Source organism: Carcharhinus amblyrhynchos, chromosome 1 (assembly GCF_965287045.1).
Source record: "Carcharhinus amblyrhynchos chromosome 1, sCarAmb.v2.hapA, whole genome shotgun sequence".
In the NCBI taxonomy this organism is placed as follows: domain Eukaryota; kingdom Metazoa; phylum Chordata; class Chondrichthyes; order Carcharhiniformes; family Carcharhinidae; genus Carcharhinus; species Carcharhinus amblyrhynchos.
Window position 1 is genome coordinate 131447065 of NC_137324.1, and position 15609 is coordinate 131462673.

General features: G+C 42.8%; 1 protein-coding gene across 7 annotated transcripts in view; it reads left to right on the forward strand.

The window, feature by feature from the left end:
- Positions 1–15609, forward strand: part of fbxw7 (F-box and WD repeat domain containing 7) — a 361222-nt gene that overhangs the window by 243973 nt on the left and 101640 nt on the right. For 2 of the 7 annotated variants that reach the window (XM_080192791.1, XM_080192799.1), the window contains exon 1: positions 2704–3028. The exons of the other annotated variants lie outside the window; for them this stretch is intronic. In XM_080192791.1, the coding sequence (XP_080048917.1) occupies positions 2924–3028 (105 nt within the window). In that variant the 5' untranslated portion in view covers positions 2704–2923. Of the gene's footprint in view, positions 1–2703; positions 3029–15609 lie in introns of those variants that run through there. 7 annotated transcript variants of the gene reach the window in all.

The following is a 15609-nucleotide window of genomic DNA, read 5'->3' on the forward strand; positions in this document are numbered from 1 at the left end:
TCTTCCTCTCTAACATCTGGGGGCTTGTGCTAAAATTGGGAGAGCTATTGCACAGACTAGTCAAGCAACAATCTGACATCGTCGTACTCAAATCATCATACCTTACAGACAATGTCCTAGATATCACCATCACCATCCCTAGGTATGTCCTTTTGAGCGCCCAACAAGAGAGAAACCCCAATTGTTCTTGACCAATCTACCTATTTCAGTTGTTCTATCAATGACAGTATTAGTAGGAGTGACCACCGCACAGTCCTTACGGAGGCAAAGTCCTGTATTAATATTGAGGACCTTCCATCATGTTGTGTGGTGTTACCACTGTGCTGAATGGGATAGACTTGAAACAGATCTAGCAACTCAAAATGGCATATCCATGAGGCACTCTGGGCCATCAGCAGCAGTAGAATTGTACTCTACCACAATTTGTAACCTTGTGGCCTGGCATATCCCCTACTCCACGATTACCATCAATCCATGGGTTCAACCCTGGCTCAACGAAGAGTGCAGAAGGGCATATCTAGACATAGGATGTCAGCCTAGTGAAGCTACAAAACAGGACTGCTTGTTTGCCAAATAGCCTAAGCAGTTTGCAATATACAGAGCTAACTGATCCCACAATCAATGGATCAGATCCAAGCTCTGCCTTATCTGATCTTGAGTAGTGGTGAATAATTAAACAGCAACTAAGGAGGAGGCTTCACAAATATCCTCATCCTCAATGAATAGAGAGCTCAACACATCACTGCAAAAGGTCACGCTGAAGCAATTGCAACAATCTTGAGCTGGAAGTCGATGATCCATCTAGACCTCTTCCTGAGGTCCCAGACATCTCAGATGCCAGTCTTCAGTCAATTTGATCCACAGCATGTGGCAGCAAGAAATAGCTGAAGTCACTGTATACTGCAAAGGCTATAGGCCATGTCAATATTCAGCAGTAGTACTGAAGACTTATGACCCAGAATTAGCTGTTCCCCAGCTTAGCTGTTCCATTGCAGCTACAATACTGGCATCTATCTCGCAATGTGGAAAATTGTCTAGGTATGTCCTGTACATACAAAGCAGGGCATATTCAATCAGTTACCACCCCATCAGTCTTGATCATCTTGACCACATTACAGCCTTAGTCCAAACATGGACAAAAGAATTGAACTCCAGAAGTTACTTGAGAGTGATTACCCTTAATATCAAAGCAGCATTTGACTATGTAGCTTCAAGGATCTCTCGGGAAACTGAAGTCAATGAGAATCAGCAATAACGGAGCACAAAGGGTGATGTTTACGATTGGAGAATACTTATCTGGCCCTGGTTCAAATATTCTGAGATTGTGAAATTAAATGAGTCCTTTTGGCATGATGTAACACCACAACTAAGTCATGCAGTCAGCCTGGGATACTGAGTTGGAGAAGTAAGGGATCTGTTCTAACAGGGGTGCTAGGAGTGGGGAACGTGTGCAGGATCTAATCTTCATTGCTACATCCCATTTAAGTTGCAACACTTAGTTTTTTTTGGGGGGGGAGCGCGGAGGAGAAGTTATTTATGTCTTGCAATGTTAAAGTTTTGAATTACTAGAGTAACTCTTTAAACTTGGGTCCCCTGTGAAATTGTTTAAAAAGATCAAATACAAATGTTATTACTGGGATATGTTGCTAAATTAGGTTGTAGATGACATAAGCATTTTGTGGTTATAACTGATACTATTGAATCACTCCACTATACACTTTAAAGATCTAACAAAACTGGTTTCATTGACTTGTAGATCAGGTAATTTATGAGAAAAGGGCAAAAGACTAGAACTGAATAGGTAACTTTTTTGGAGACCTGCAAGTCATGAAAAGATTTACAGCTAATTGCTGTGTTTTAAATTTCATTTTATTAATTGTATCTGACAATTCTGAAGAGATTGATTTTTTTTTTAAAACATTGCCCTTTCAAATTATTTAAAATTACTTCAGTGGTGTGCAAAGAAAAGAGATGCCCACTTCGCCCTTTAAAAAATGCATTTGTCTTTGACTCTAATCATATATACATGATAGAAACATAGAAGACTGGAGCAGGAGGGGGCCATTTGACCCCTCGAGCCTGTTCCACCATTCATTACGATCATGGCTGATCATCCAGCTCAATAGCCTCATTCTGCTTTTCCCCATAACCTTTGATCCCATTTGCCCTAAGTGCTATATCTGGCTGTCTCTTGAATGCATTCAATATTTTGGCGTCAACTACTTCCTGTGGTAATGAATTCCACAGGCTCAGCACTCTTTGGGTGAAGAAATGTCTCCTCACATCTGTCCGAAATGATGTTACATAAATTATCAGATATGTGCCTTTTCATCATGTTTTGTGAGCTTTCCTGCATTTGACCCCTAAGTTTCACTGACATTGAAAAAGCTAGACACCCAGCAGTCTCTGCTGTGGTGTTTGGTACCTGGGTGAGCCGTGTGCAGGCTATGGAGTGGATGCTCACATGTTGATATCACATCAGTAGGAATTTGAAACATAACCAGAGAGCATACATTCCTTGGCTAATAAACCTAGCTTGTCCAAAATACTGTATGCTAGATGGATGGGTGGCCCTTGTGGATGGCATGCTTAAAGCGTATCAGCTGCAGGATTGGCAGTCATTTCCAATGATGTCAGCTACAGAAGTAGTTTATAGTCATTCCGCCTGTGTTTGGCTGTGCTGTGAGAATCTGAACTTCAAAGCTTATTGACTGGGGAGTGAGTTGAACTTTGTAGCTGTTGGGAGAAGATCTTGAGAAAGGCAGCAGGCCTTGGGATTCCCTTGCCCTTTTATATATCTGTGTTTATACATAAAATAAAACCACAATGGCTTGCAAAGTGGAACTTGATTGCAAGTCAATTAAATAAGCCTCAGTATAGAAAAATTACCATTTCAAGCCATGGTTCAGTTTTTGCTTACTTGATGAGTGAGAAGGAACCTTTATCGCACCATACGGTGCTCAGTATGTTTAACATGAACATTGCCATCAATATCATCACCCAGGGCCTTCCCTGCTGTCGCAGACGGGTGAGTCAAGTGTTGTTGCTATAAAACTGCTTCTGTTGCTTCATATTAACTCTACCGTACTTTATACTGTGAAACATGAGTGTTGTATAATTACCTTACCAGTTTGGAGACTTGTGATAAAAAGAAGCATGTTAGTGTAACAGTCGTGCCTGTTGAGGGTGGAGGGGAGCTAACCCATTTTTTAGATTCTGTAACTTTTAGATCTAATGTTTTTGTTTAATGGACGTATGCTTTGTTTAGTAGTACTTAATGATTTCTTCAGATCTGAAATCTACATTGCAAATACTGCTGACCATGAACAATATATTTACAATTTTAATAGTGATCAACATTATAGAATTAACAACTTTGAAAAGTGCTCTATTTATATTCATGTTAATTCAAAAGATATAAATTAATGTCTGCCCCAAGACTTGATCAAAATAGCTTTTGGTAAAACTAGTGATGTTTATGTCTCCATTTAAGCTAATGTTGTTGCAGTGAACAATATTTTGTATTTGGAACTAGCAAACAGTCATATAGAAAACATACTTTCCAGTAATTGCACTGATGCATTGTGCGTGGGAGGCTTTAAAGAATACCCAGCATTTTTGTTTATTTGTGTCCTATGTTATCAGTCACAAGATATTTATAATGCTGTAAGAGACACTAATACATTTGGGATTGTTTCTTAATGTGTCCAATTTACACTGAAAAAGAATATTTATTTACTGAGTATGAATATTAAGTACAGCATTTTCATTGTCGGCTTTATAGTTTATTCAAAACATTTGAAAAGCGGAGGCATTTTATAGATGTCTCTCTTGGATAAAAGTGGTGTTTTGCAGACTGCTGTCCAAAATGAAAAACAAAAAAAAACTTAGCCTGATGCAAATTGATTAAAACCTTTTTTCAGCTTGCTGTACTACAGTTACTAAAATTGGAAGAAGTATATTGAATAGAATTAGCATATTTATCCTGGCAACTCTTACATGTTTGGTACTGTCCAACTCGGCTGGAACTCAACAGCAGTCATGTAATGGGAGTGACAGAACGTTGTGGAGTATACAGTCGTGTCTGACATGATGACATTTATATTTCTAAAATCTGATTGCTTCAACACTGATGATTACTTGTACTGGAATTGTGTTGTGAGCGCTTAAGAACAGTTAATCTAACCTATTTTAAACCTCTTCTGTTGTAATAGGTGAGAAATATGCTCTTGCATTTAATGAAATTGGTATAGAATTGGCACTGAACAATTTAATGCATTTGGGTTCATAGGGTTTTTTATATATATAGTTCTTGGTAAACTTGAGCTGTTACTGTAATTTTAAAATGCACCACCAAAGCGTATTGACTACACAGCCATCTGCACTCAATTTGCTGATATTCTCTTCTATTAATAACCTGCATTAGGAGATCATAAGTATCCCACGATACATTATAGCAGCTGACAGAAATAACTGCGATTTTTGCATATCTTTGCGGAACAGTGGGATGATGCTAACATTGCACTGAGTTTCATTGTTAGTCTATTTAAAATTGCAATATCTGTAACCCATCCTTAATCCAAAGCCTAAAACTAGATCTAGAAAAATAAGCTTTTAAAGTTGAATTCTTAAATTTGATATGTTAAATTCACATTCTGAATTGGCCAGTTCGGAAACGTGTAAGAAATGCCAACATGGCTCGATGATTAGTTTGATGACATATATTAAGCACAGATATACACATTTTCATTTAGTTCAGAAATTCACTAAATTGGTAATCATTGACCATTTGTACTTGCAGTGATTTTCCACTTAATTAACCATAAAATAATTTGCCACTCATCACTTCCATAAATTGACAAGTAGCATCCTTTAAACTTAAACGTCAGCCTTATTATTTTTGATGTCAGTCAGAATATAAAATGTTGTTCATTGGTAGGTATTAGAACAGTTGAACCACTTAGTACTCATTTGTATCCCATTCTACCTAAACTGGTGTTCTGAACTATCCAAGTGACAAAAATTTACTCAACATGCCATACCATACATAGTTATGTCTTCTGTGTGTTAAAATATAAATAGGTTTAATGCTTTCAAAAAGGGTTTCAGATCAAAGCTGACATCTGCAAAACAATGATAATGTGGAATTAAACTTCTCCAATCCCACATTTGAATTCTGGTTTATGGTTGAGAAAGAAGTATCATGGCAGAATTAAATGTTGCAGTCTACATTTCCCATAGCTTTTAGCCTCCCTTGTGTTCATAAGCTTCTTTTAGACAAAGTTACTTGCCTGTTAGAACCTCTTAGAACCATTTTCAGAAATTTTTCCTAAGGCTGGCAAATAGCCAATCTAGGCAACTTTAATTTGGGCTGTCACTAACTGAGACTTGGCACAGCCAAATCCAATATAAAGTTGACTAAACTCTTCTTCGGAGTTGTTGCAGAAATCTTTTGGGGTATTGAAAGAGAAACATTGTCAAGTTTGATCTAGATTGTTTAGTTCATTTCTCAAAACTGGAGATCGACATTTAACATGAGCAGCTTCATCACTTCAGCTTGGGTACTCAAACTAGTCCCAAGGTGTCCAGGTATTGAACATAAGAACATAAGAAATAGGAGCAGGAGTAGGCCATCTAGCCCTTCGAGCCTGCCCCGCCATTCAATAAGATCATGGCTGATCTGTCGCGGCTCAGTTCCACTTTCCCGCCCTCTCCCCATAACCCTTAATCCCCTCTCTTATCAAAAACCCATCAACCCGCGTCTTAAAAATATTTAGCGAGGCAGCCTCCACCACTTCAACGGGCAGAGAATTCCAGAGATTCAGCACCCTTTGAGTGAAGAAGTTCCTCCTCAACTCCGTTCTAAACCGCCCCCCTTTTATCTTGAGGCTGTGCCCCCTAGTCCTACTGTCTTTTTTGAGCGGGAAGAGTCTCTCCACCTCTATCCTATCCATCCCATTCATCATCTTATACGTCTCAATGAGATCTCCCCTCATTCTTCTAAACTCTAACGAGTACAAGCCCAGTTTATTCAGCCTCTCCTCATAGTTCAACCCCCTCAACTTCGGTATCAGCCTAGTAAACCTCCTCTGCACTCCCTCCAAGGCCAAAATATCTTTGCACAGGTGCGGCGCCCAAAACTGCACACAGTACTCCAGCTGCGGCCTCACCAATGCCCTATACAGCTGCAGCAAGACCTCCCTACTTTTATGTTCAATCCCCCTCGCTATGAAGGTCAGCATCCCATTCGCCTTCCTGACCACCTGCTGCACCTGCAAGCTGGGTTTTTGTGACTCATGCACAAGGACCCCGAGGTCCCTCTGCACCGTCGCCTGCTGCAGTTTTTCGCCCCATAAGTAATAGTCCTTCCTACCATTCTTCCTACCAAAGTGGACCACCTCGCACTTGCCAACATTAAATTCCATTTGCCATTTCCTGGCCCATTCGCCCAGCCTATCTAGATCCTTCTGCAGACTCTCCACACCCTCCGCACAATTTGCCGTTCCCCCAATCTTGGTGTCATCAGCAAATTTCGACACCCTACACTCGGTTCCCTCCTCCAGATCATCTATATGAATTGTAAAAAGCTGAGGCCCCAGCACCGACCCCTGGGGCACTCCTCTAGTCACCATCCGCCAATCCGAATAGCACCCGTTGACCCCCACTCTCTGCCTCCTATTTGGCAACCAATCCTCTATCCACGCTAACACCCTACCCCCAACTCCATGTCCCTCAACCTTCTGCAATAACCTCTTGTGAGGTACTTTGTCAAACGTATTGTCTATGTAGGTTGCATAATTGAAGGCTAATAAACCAAATGTAATAGTTTTTTATTTACTTGTTGTAGGATGTGGGTGTTGCTGGCTAGGCTACCATTTATTGCCCATTCCTAATTGTCCTCAAGATTTTGATGGTGAGTTGCTTTCTTGGATCATTGCCCAAGTTGTATAGGAATACCCACTGTTCTTAGTTCCACGATTTTGAGTGACACTGAATATTGCTCCGGGGACAGCGTGTGTATTGGAGGGAAACTTGCAGGTGATGCTATTCTTATGCATCATCATCCCTTATCCTACTAAGTGGTAGAAACCACAAGTTTGTAATATGGTGATTTGCTGCAGGACATCTTCTAAAAGGTACGCACTGATGCTCTGTGTTGGTGGTGGAGGGTATGAATTTTGACGGTGGTGGATGGGATTTTAATCAGGTGGGCTGCTTTATCATGGATGGTTTCCAACTTTGTGTTGTACAAAGAACAAAGAACAACACAGCACGGGAAACAGGCCCTTCGGCCCAACGAGCCCGCGCCGCCGTCCTACTATCTCAGTGACCTATTCATGATTTTAGTCTACGCCTAACGTGCGAGGATCAGGGAGGTCCAATTTAGGGACAATTTTAGTACCCAATCAATCAGCCTAAAAGCACATCTTTGGGGGATGTGGGAGGAAACCGGAGCACCCGGAGGAAACCCACGCAACCACGGGGAGAACGTGCAAACTCCCACAGACACAGGCCCAAATCCATGTGTCCGCACAGCAACAGAGATAGTCTCTGAGCTGTCATGTTGCCCTCGAGATGGTCCAGTTTAAGCACACTAACGACATGAAGCAATAGGCAACTCCCGAAGCAACATCCAAGAGCAGCCCACTACAACCTGCCGCCTGCATGCCCCTTGCTGGACTTAAATGCCTGTGGAGACAAAAAAATTCATTATTAAACAGGCAAAGACTAACATTCCTGAGGCAAAACGTATTCCCAAGCCTACAATGTTCAGTAAGGCCTACTATATCCCCCTATATGTAGCCCGCTCATATGGCTGTCTAAGTGACTCTTAAACAACCCTAGCGTGCCTGCTTCCACCACCTTACTCGGCAGTGCATTCCACACCCCCACTACCCTTTGCGTGAAAAACTGCCCTCTAATATTTGTCTTATACCTAGCCCCCCTCACCCTAAGCCCGTGACCCCTCGTTCTATCCATTTCTTGTAGCGGAAAAAGCTTACCACCATTTACTCTATCTATCCCCTTCATAATCTTATAAACCTCTATTAGATCCCCCCTCAGCCGACGTCTCTCAAGGGAAAACAGCCCAAGTTCATCCAATCTTTCCTCGTAAGACAGCCCTTCCATACCAGGCAACATCCTGGTAAATCTCCTCTGCACTCTCTCCAGGATCTCTACATCCTTCCGGTAGTACGGCGACCAGAACTGGACGCAGTACTCCAAGTGAGGCCTAACCAACGTTCTATACAACTGCAACATCAGACTCCTACTCTTATATTCTATACCTCTTCCTATGAAGGCTAACATACCATACGCTTTCCTCATCACATTCTGCACCTGTACCGACACCTTCAGGGACTTATGCACTTGCACCCCCAGGTCTCTCTGCGTATCTATACTCCGGATAGTTCTACCTTTTATCGTATAACTCCCCTCCACATTATTCCGGCCAAAGTGCATCACCTCGCATTTCTCCGGATTAAATTCCATTTGCCATCTATCTGCCCAATCTACCAGCCTGTCTATGTCCTGTTGCATTGCCAGGCACTGCTCCTCAGTACCCGCCAATCCAACCATCTTGGTGTCATCAGCAAATTTGCTGATCACACCACCTACCCCCTCTTCCAAGTCATTAATATATACCACAAATAGAAGAGGTCCAAGTACCGAGCCCTGCGGCACACCACTGGTGACAGGCCTCCAATTGGAAAAGGAGCCTTCCACTACTACTCGCTGTCTCCTCCTCCCAAGCCAGTTCTCCACCCATCTACATACCTGGCCTTGTATCCCATGAGCCTTCACCTTTTCTATCAGCCTACCATGAGGGACCTTGTCAAACGCCTTACTGAAATCCATATAGACAACATCAACGGCTTGTCCTTCATCAACCGTTTTTGTCACCTCTTCAAAAAATTCCACTAGATTCGTAAGGCATGACCTCCCTGTAACGAAGCCATGCTGCGTATCCCTGATCAGATTGCAGCGCTCCAGATGTTCATACATCCTATCCTTGAGGATCCTCTCCATTAGCTTGCCTATAACTGAAGTCAAGCTCACCGGCCTATAATTCCCTGGGTTATCCCTCTGACCCTTCTTAAACAACGGTACTACATTTGCAATGCGCCAATCCTCTGGGACCTCACCTGTGTCCAAAGAAGAGACAAAGATTTGCGTCAGAGGCCCAGCAATTTCATCCCTCACCTCCCTTAACAGCCTGGGATAGATGCCATCAGGCCCCGGAGATTTATCCGTCTTTATACTGTCTAAAAGTCCCAACACCTCTTCCCTCGTGATGACTATATCCCTCAACGGATCCTCAAACTCCTCAAGCACAGCACCAGACATCAGGCCCCTCTCCTGCGTGAATACCGACGCAAAGTATTCATTCAGGATCTCCCCCATTCCCCCAGGCTCCAAGCATAGTTCCCCTCCTCTGTCCCTGAGAGGACCAATCTTCCCTCTAACCATCCTTTTATTTCTAACATAGGAGTAAAATGCCTTAGGATTTTCTTTAATCCTACCCGCCAAAGCCATTTCATGGCCCCTTTTTGCCTTTCTGATGCCCCTTTTAAGTTCTCTCCTACATTCTCTGTATTCTTCTAACGCTATCTCTGTCCTCAAATGCCTAGATCTAATGTACGCATCCCTCTTCCTCCTGACCAGGTCCTCAATATCCCTAGTTACCCACGGCTCTCTAATCCTACCCTTCCCATCCTTCCTCTTGACCGGCACGTGCCTTTCCAAGCAGTACTCATCCAGTAAGTAAAGTATTTCATCACACTCCTGATTGGTGTCTTGTAGATGGTGGGCAGACTTAGGAGAATCATCCACAGAATTCACAGCCTCTGACCTACTGTTGTAGCCACAGCATTTATATGACTTGTTCAGGTCTTGCTGTACATGGATACGGACTGCTTCAGTATCTGAGGAGTTGCAAATGGTAATGAACATTGTACAGTCATCAGGTGAACATATCTGCTTCAGACCTGATACAGGAATGAAGATCATTGATGAAGCAGCTGAAAATGGTTGGACCTAGGATATTATCCTGCAGAATTCCTGCAGTGATGTCCTGGAACTGAGATGAATAACTCCAACCATCTTTCTTTGTGTTAAGCATTAGTGGAATTAGTGGAGTGTTTCCCGTTTTGATTCCCATTGGGCGCCTTTATGTCACACTCAGTCAAACGCTGCCTTGATGTTAGTGCAGTCATCTCTGGAGTTGAACTCTATATCAATGTTTAGACCAATGCTGTAATGAAGTCAGGAGCTGAGTAGTTCTGGCATCAGTAAGTAGGTTATTGTTAAGGTAATACCGTTGGATAATATTGTCAGTGCGTTAGTGGATGATCTCCCACATTCTACCCTCAGTAAACATAGAAACATATGGAGCAGGAGTAGGCCATTCAGTCCTTAAGGTCTGTTCTGCCATTCATTATGATCATGGCTGATCATCTAACTCAGTAACCTGTTGTTGATTTCCGCGATATCCATTGATCCCTTTATGCCCAAGAGCCATATTACTTACTATTACTTACGGGGCGAAAAACTGCAGCAGGCGACGGTGCAGAGGGACCTCGGGGTCCTTGTGCATGAGTCACAAAAACCCAGCTTGCAGGTGCAGCAGGTGGTCAGGAAGGCGAATGGGATGCTGGCCTTCATAGCAAAGGGGATTGAATATAAAAGTAGGGAGGTCTTGCTGCAGCTGTATAGGGCATTGGTGAGGCCGCAGCTGGAGTACTGTGTGCAGTTTTGGGCGCCGCACCTGCGCAAAGATATTTTGGCCTTGGAGGGAGTGCAGAGGAGGTTTACTAGGCTGATACCGAAGTTGAGGGGGTTGAACTATGAGGAGAGGCTGAATAAACTAGGCTTGTACTCGTTGGAGTTTAGAAGAATGAGGGGAGATCTCATTGAGACGTATAAGATGATGAATGGGATGGATAGGATAGAGGTGGAGAGACTCTTCCCACTGAAAAAAGACAGTAGGACTAGGGGGCACAGCCTCAAGATAAAGGGGGGGCGTTTTAGAACGGAGTTGAGGAGGAACTTCTTCACTCAAAGGGTGGTGAATCTCTGGAATTCTCTACCCATTGAAGTGGTGGAGGCTGCCTCGCTAAATATTTTCAAGAAGCGGGTTGATGGGTTTTTGATAAGAGAGGGGATTAAGGGTTATGGGGAGAGGGCCGGAAAGTGGAACTGAGCCACGACAGATCAGCCATGATCTTATTGAATGGCGGGGCAGGCTCGAAGGGCCAGATGGCCTACTCCTGCTCCTATTTCTTATGTTCTTATGTTCATATTGAATGCCTCCTTACAATGTTTTGGCCTCAACTGCATTCTGTGGTAGAGAATTCCACAGACTTGCCACTGTCTCTGGGTGAAGAAATTTTTCCTCATCCCAGTCCTACATGATTTACACAGTGTCCTTAGACTGTGACCCCTGGTTCTGGACACCCTACCATTGGGAACATCCTTGCTACGTCTACCCTGACCAATCCTGTTAGATTTTAAAATTTTTCTATGCGATCCCCCTAATTCTTCCAAGCTCCAGTAAATCTAATGCTAACCAACTCGATCTCTCCTTGTACGTCAGTCCCACCATTCCAGAAATCAGTCTGGTAAACCTTTGCTGCACTCTCTCCAAGAACATCTTTCCTTAGATAAGGAGACCAAAACAGTGTGCACACTATTCCAGGTATGGTCTCATGGAGGTCCTGTATAACTGCAGCAAGACACCCCTGCTCCTGTACTCATTCTCTTGCTATGAAGGCCAGCATACCATTTGCCAACTTCACCACCTGCTGCACCTGCCTGCTTACCTTCAGCAACTCAGTACAAGGACACCCAGGTCCCACTGCACTTCCACTCTCTCTTGCTCTTTAGCCATTGAGATAATTTGCCTTCCTAAACTTGGCATCATCCATACTCTACCTTCATCTTAATTCACACTAAGTCCACTTCATTTATCACTCCTGTGCTTGCTGAACCACATTAGCTCCAGATCAAACAACAACTCGATTTTAAAATTCTTCCTTGTTTACAAATCTCTCTATGGCCTCATTGCTCCCTATGTATAAACTCCTCCAAACCCACAACCTTCTGAGATATCTTTGCTCATTTAATTCTGGTCTTGAGTACACTCAGTTTTAATTGTCTTTACCATTGGTGGCCGTACATTCAGTTGTTGACTTTAAGCTTTGGAATATGCTCCCTTCACTACTTTATATCTCTAACTTGCTTTCCTTTTATTAAGATATTGTTAACCTACCTATTTGATCAATTTTTTGGTCATCTGGGGCCTCATTATCTTAGGTGGATCAGTGTCATCCTTTGTTTTATAATGTTCCTTTGAAGAACCATGGGACTATTAATTATATTAAAGGTGCTATATAAATTTGCATTCTGTTGTTGGTCAGTCAGTTGCCAAACTGCTGATGCACCCAGATTTATGTGCTTGATACAGAGTGCACATTTCCTATGAAGGAATCACTTATCCAGACTCAGAACTTGGCGCACAGTTGGGAGAACCAATGTTTAGAAATCCCAGTTTTTCATAGAATCACAACATCCCTACAGTACAGAGCAAGGCATTAGGCCCATCAAGTCTGCACCGACCACAATCTCACCCAGGCCGTATGCCCTTAACCCCACGTATTTACCCTGCTAATCTACCAACACTATGGGGCAATGTAGCATGGCCAATCAACCTAACCTGCACATATTTGGAGTTTCCTCTGGATAGTGATGGAATTTAACTAGGTAAAGCTCTTTACATTACAAGCATACATCACTGACTTTGATTTTTGTTGTCTATCTAGGACCTAGTTATCTATTAGAACAGTGGCTTAGGAGTTGTCTGGAGAATCCTTAATGATGGCCAGTATAAATGCAAAATGCTTCACACCTATCCAATAGGTGGATAATCGTCAGATAATAGTTTTAGCACCAAAAGATGAAATGTTTTCCGTTCACTGCTGAGAGGGGATTTGATGGTGCGTGCAGGTTGCACTGTATATCAATGGGGTAGGCTTGATGAATTTGTTTATCTTATCCTGTTATTTTTGTATGTTAATAAGGTGATCATTATGATTACCTCAGATTTGTCACCCTTTCAGGACTAATAGTAGGAACACAACATTTAAGTGCAATATGATGCGATTGATTTGGACAATTGCAGACATCATTTTAAGTATTTGAACTGACCTTAACTAATTAATAAAACTGAAAACCTCATACCACAATGATAGGTAACTGAGGATACAAAGCATGCCAAATTTTTGCAAATGTAAAATCGATAAGATCATGTTTTAAGACTGTCTCTTTAGTTCCAGGTAAATGGAGAAAATGAAAGGAGTCGTGCGCCCTGCTCCAAATTCTGTCCGACAATGATTCTGGGTGGCTATGATTGCTGTGGGATCATGGGGCCCAAGCTTGCTTGCTGGGGAGAAGGTACAGGATGTTCACACCTGTCATCAATGACGAGCAGCTGTGCTGACTTTCAGTCTCTAAGTTTTGGGCAAAAGAGAGGGGGACGAATACCACGCTGATGAGACAAGACACTGCAACCTGTGTGCACCTTTTTCTGTGGACATTTGGGCAGTATGTGGGAGGGAGCTCTGGTTAATGAGATGCATCCCATGGCAATCTGAGGAATCCAAAAGATTTATCCAGGCATGGGCTAGGGGGAAAGAATCACTGAGATAGGCCCAGCTGCTAGTATTCCATTATGACTTTGAAACTGAGAGAAACATCTTTTGACAGTCACTAGATGTTACAATTCAACAAAATGTGGAGAGGCAAACTCATTGGAACCTGAGAGTGATGATAGACTGGTTCTTAAGAAAACAGCACGGTAGCACAGTGGTTAGCACTGCTGCTTCACAGCTGCAGGGTCCTGGGTTCGATTCCTGGCTCGGGTCACTGTGTGGAGTTTGCACATTCTCTTCGTGTCTGCGTGGTTTTCCTCCATGTGCTCCGGTTTCCTCCCACAGCCCAAAGATGTGCAGGTTAGGTTGATTGGCCACCCTAAGAAATTGCCCCTTAGTGTCCAGGGATGTGTAGGTTAGAGGGATTAGTGGGTATAATATGTAGGGATATGGGGGTAGGGCCTGGGTGGGATTGTGTTCGGTGCAGACACAATGGGCCTCTTTCTGCACTGTGGGGTTCTATGGTCCTTCTAAAACTGTTCTTCAGCTGAGAGCAGGATGTAAAATATCACTCTGGCATGAGGTTTATGGCTGTGCTAAAAATTGAAGGAGGTATTACTTTCCTATATTTTAGTGTATAGTTGGTCACTAAATAGTGTTTAGTTGCTTTTAGTTCATTAGATATAGTAAAGCCATAAAACTTAATCTTATCATATGACTCTTCAGTCAGTCACTGGGAATTAAAATATTTCTTTTGAGTTAGAGTCAGAGGTTTACAGCATGGTAACAGGCCCTTCGGCCCAACTTGTCCATGCCACACTTTTTTTTTAAAACCCCTAAGCTACTCCCAATTGCCCACATTAGGCCCATATCCCTCTATACCTGTAGTACCCATGTAATTATCTAAATGCTTTTTAAAAGATAAAATTGTACCCGCCTCTACTACCACCACTGGCAGCTCGTTCCAGACACTCTCCACCCTCTGTGAAAAAATTGCCCTCTGGACACTTCTGTATCTCTCCCCTCGCACCTTAAACCTATGCCCTCTAGTTTAGACTCCCCTATCTTTGGGAAAAGATATTGACTATCTACCTTGTCTATGCCCCTCATTATTTTACAGACCTCTATAGGTCACCCCTCAGCCTCCTATGCTCCAGGGGAAAAAGTCCCAGTCTATTCAGCCTCTCCTTATAACTCAATCCATCAAGTCCTGGTAGCATCTAGTAAATCTTTCTTGCATTCTTTCTAGTTTAATAATATACTTTCTATAATAGGGTGACCAGAATTGCACACAGTTTTTCAAGTGTGATCTTACCAATGCCTTGAACAACTTCAACAAGACATCCCAACTCTTGTATTCAGTGTTCTGACCGATGAAACCAAGCATGCCGACTGCCTTCTTCACCACTTTGTCCACCTGTGACTCCACTTTCAAGGAGCTATGAACATGCAGCCCTAGATCTTTGTTCTGTAACTGTGCCCAATGCCCTACCATTAACTGAGCAAGTCCTGCCCTAATTCAGTCTACCAAAATACATTACCTTGCATTTGTCTAAATTAAACTCCATCTACCATTCATCAGCCCACTGGCCCAATTGCTCAAGATCCTGCTGCAATTGGAGGTAACCTTCTTCACTGTCCACCATGCCACCAATCTTGGTGTCATCTGCAACTTACTAACCATGCCCCCTATATTCTCATCCAAATCATTAATATAAATGACACTCATCAGTGAACCCAGCACTGATCCCTGAAGCACACCACTGGTCACAGGCCTCCAGTTTGAAAAACAACCCTCTACACCCACTCTGGCATTGGTCAGTTTTGTATCCATTTAGATACATCACACTTGGTCCCATGAGATTTAACTTTATGCAACAGCCCACCATGCGGTATGTTGTCACAGGCCTTGCTAAAGCCCATGTAGACAACATCAACTGCATTGCCCTCGTCTATCAGG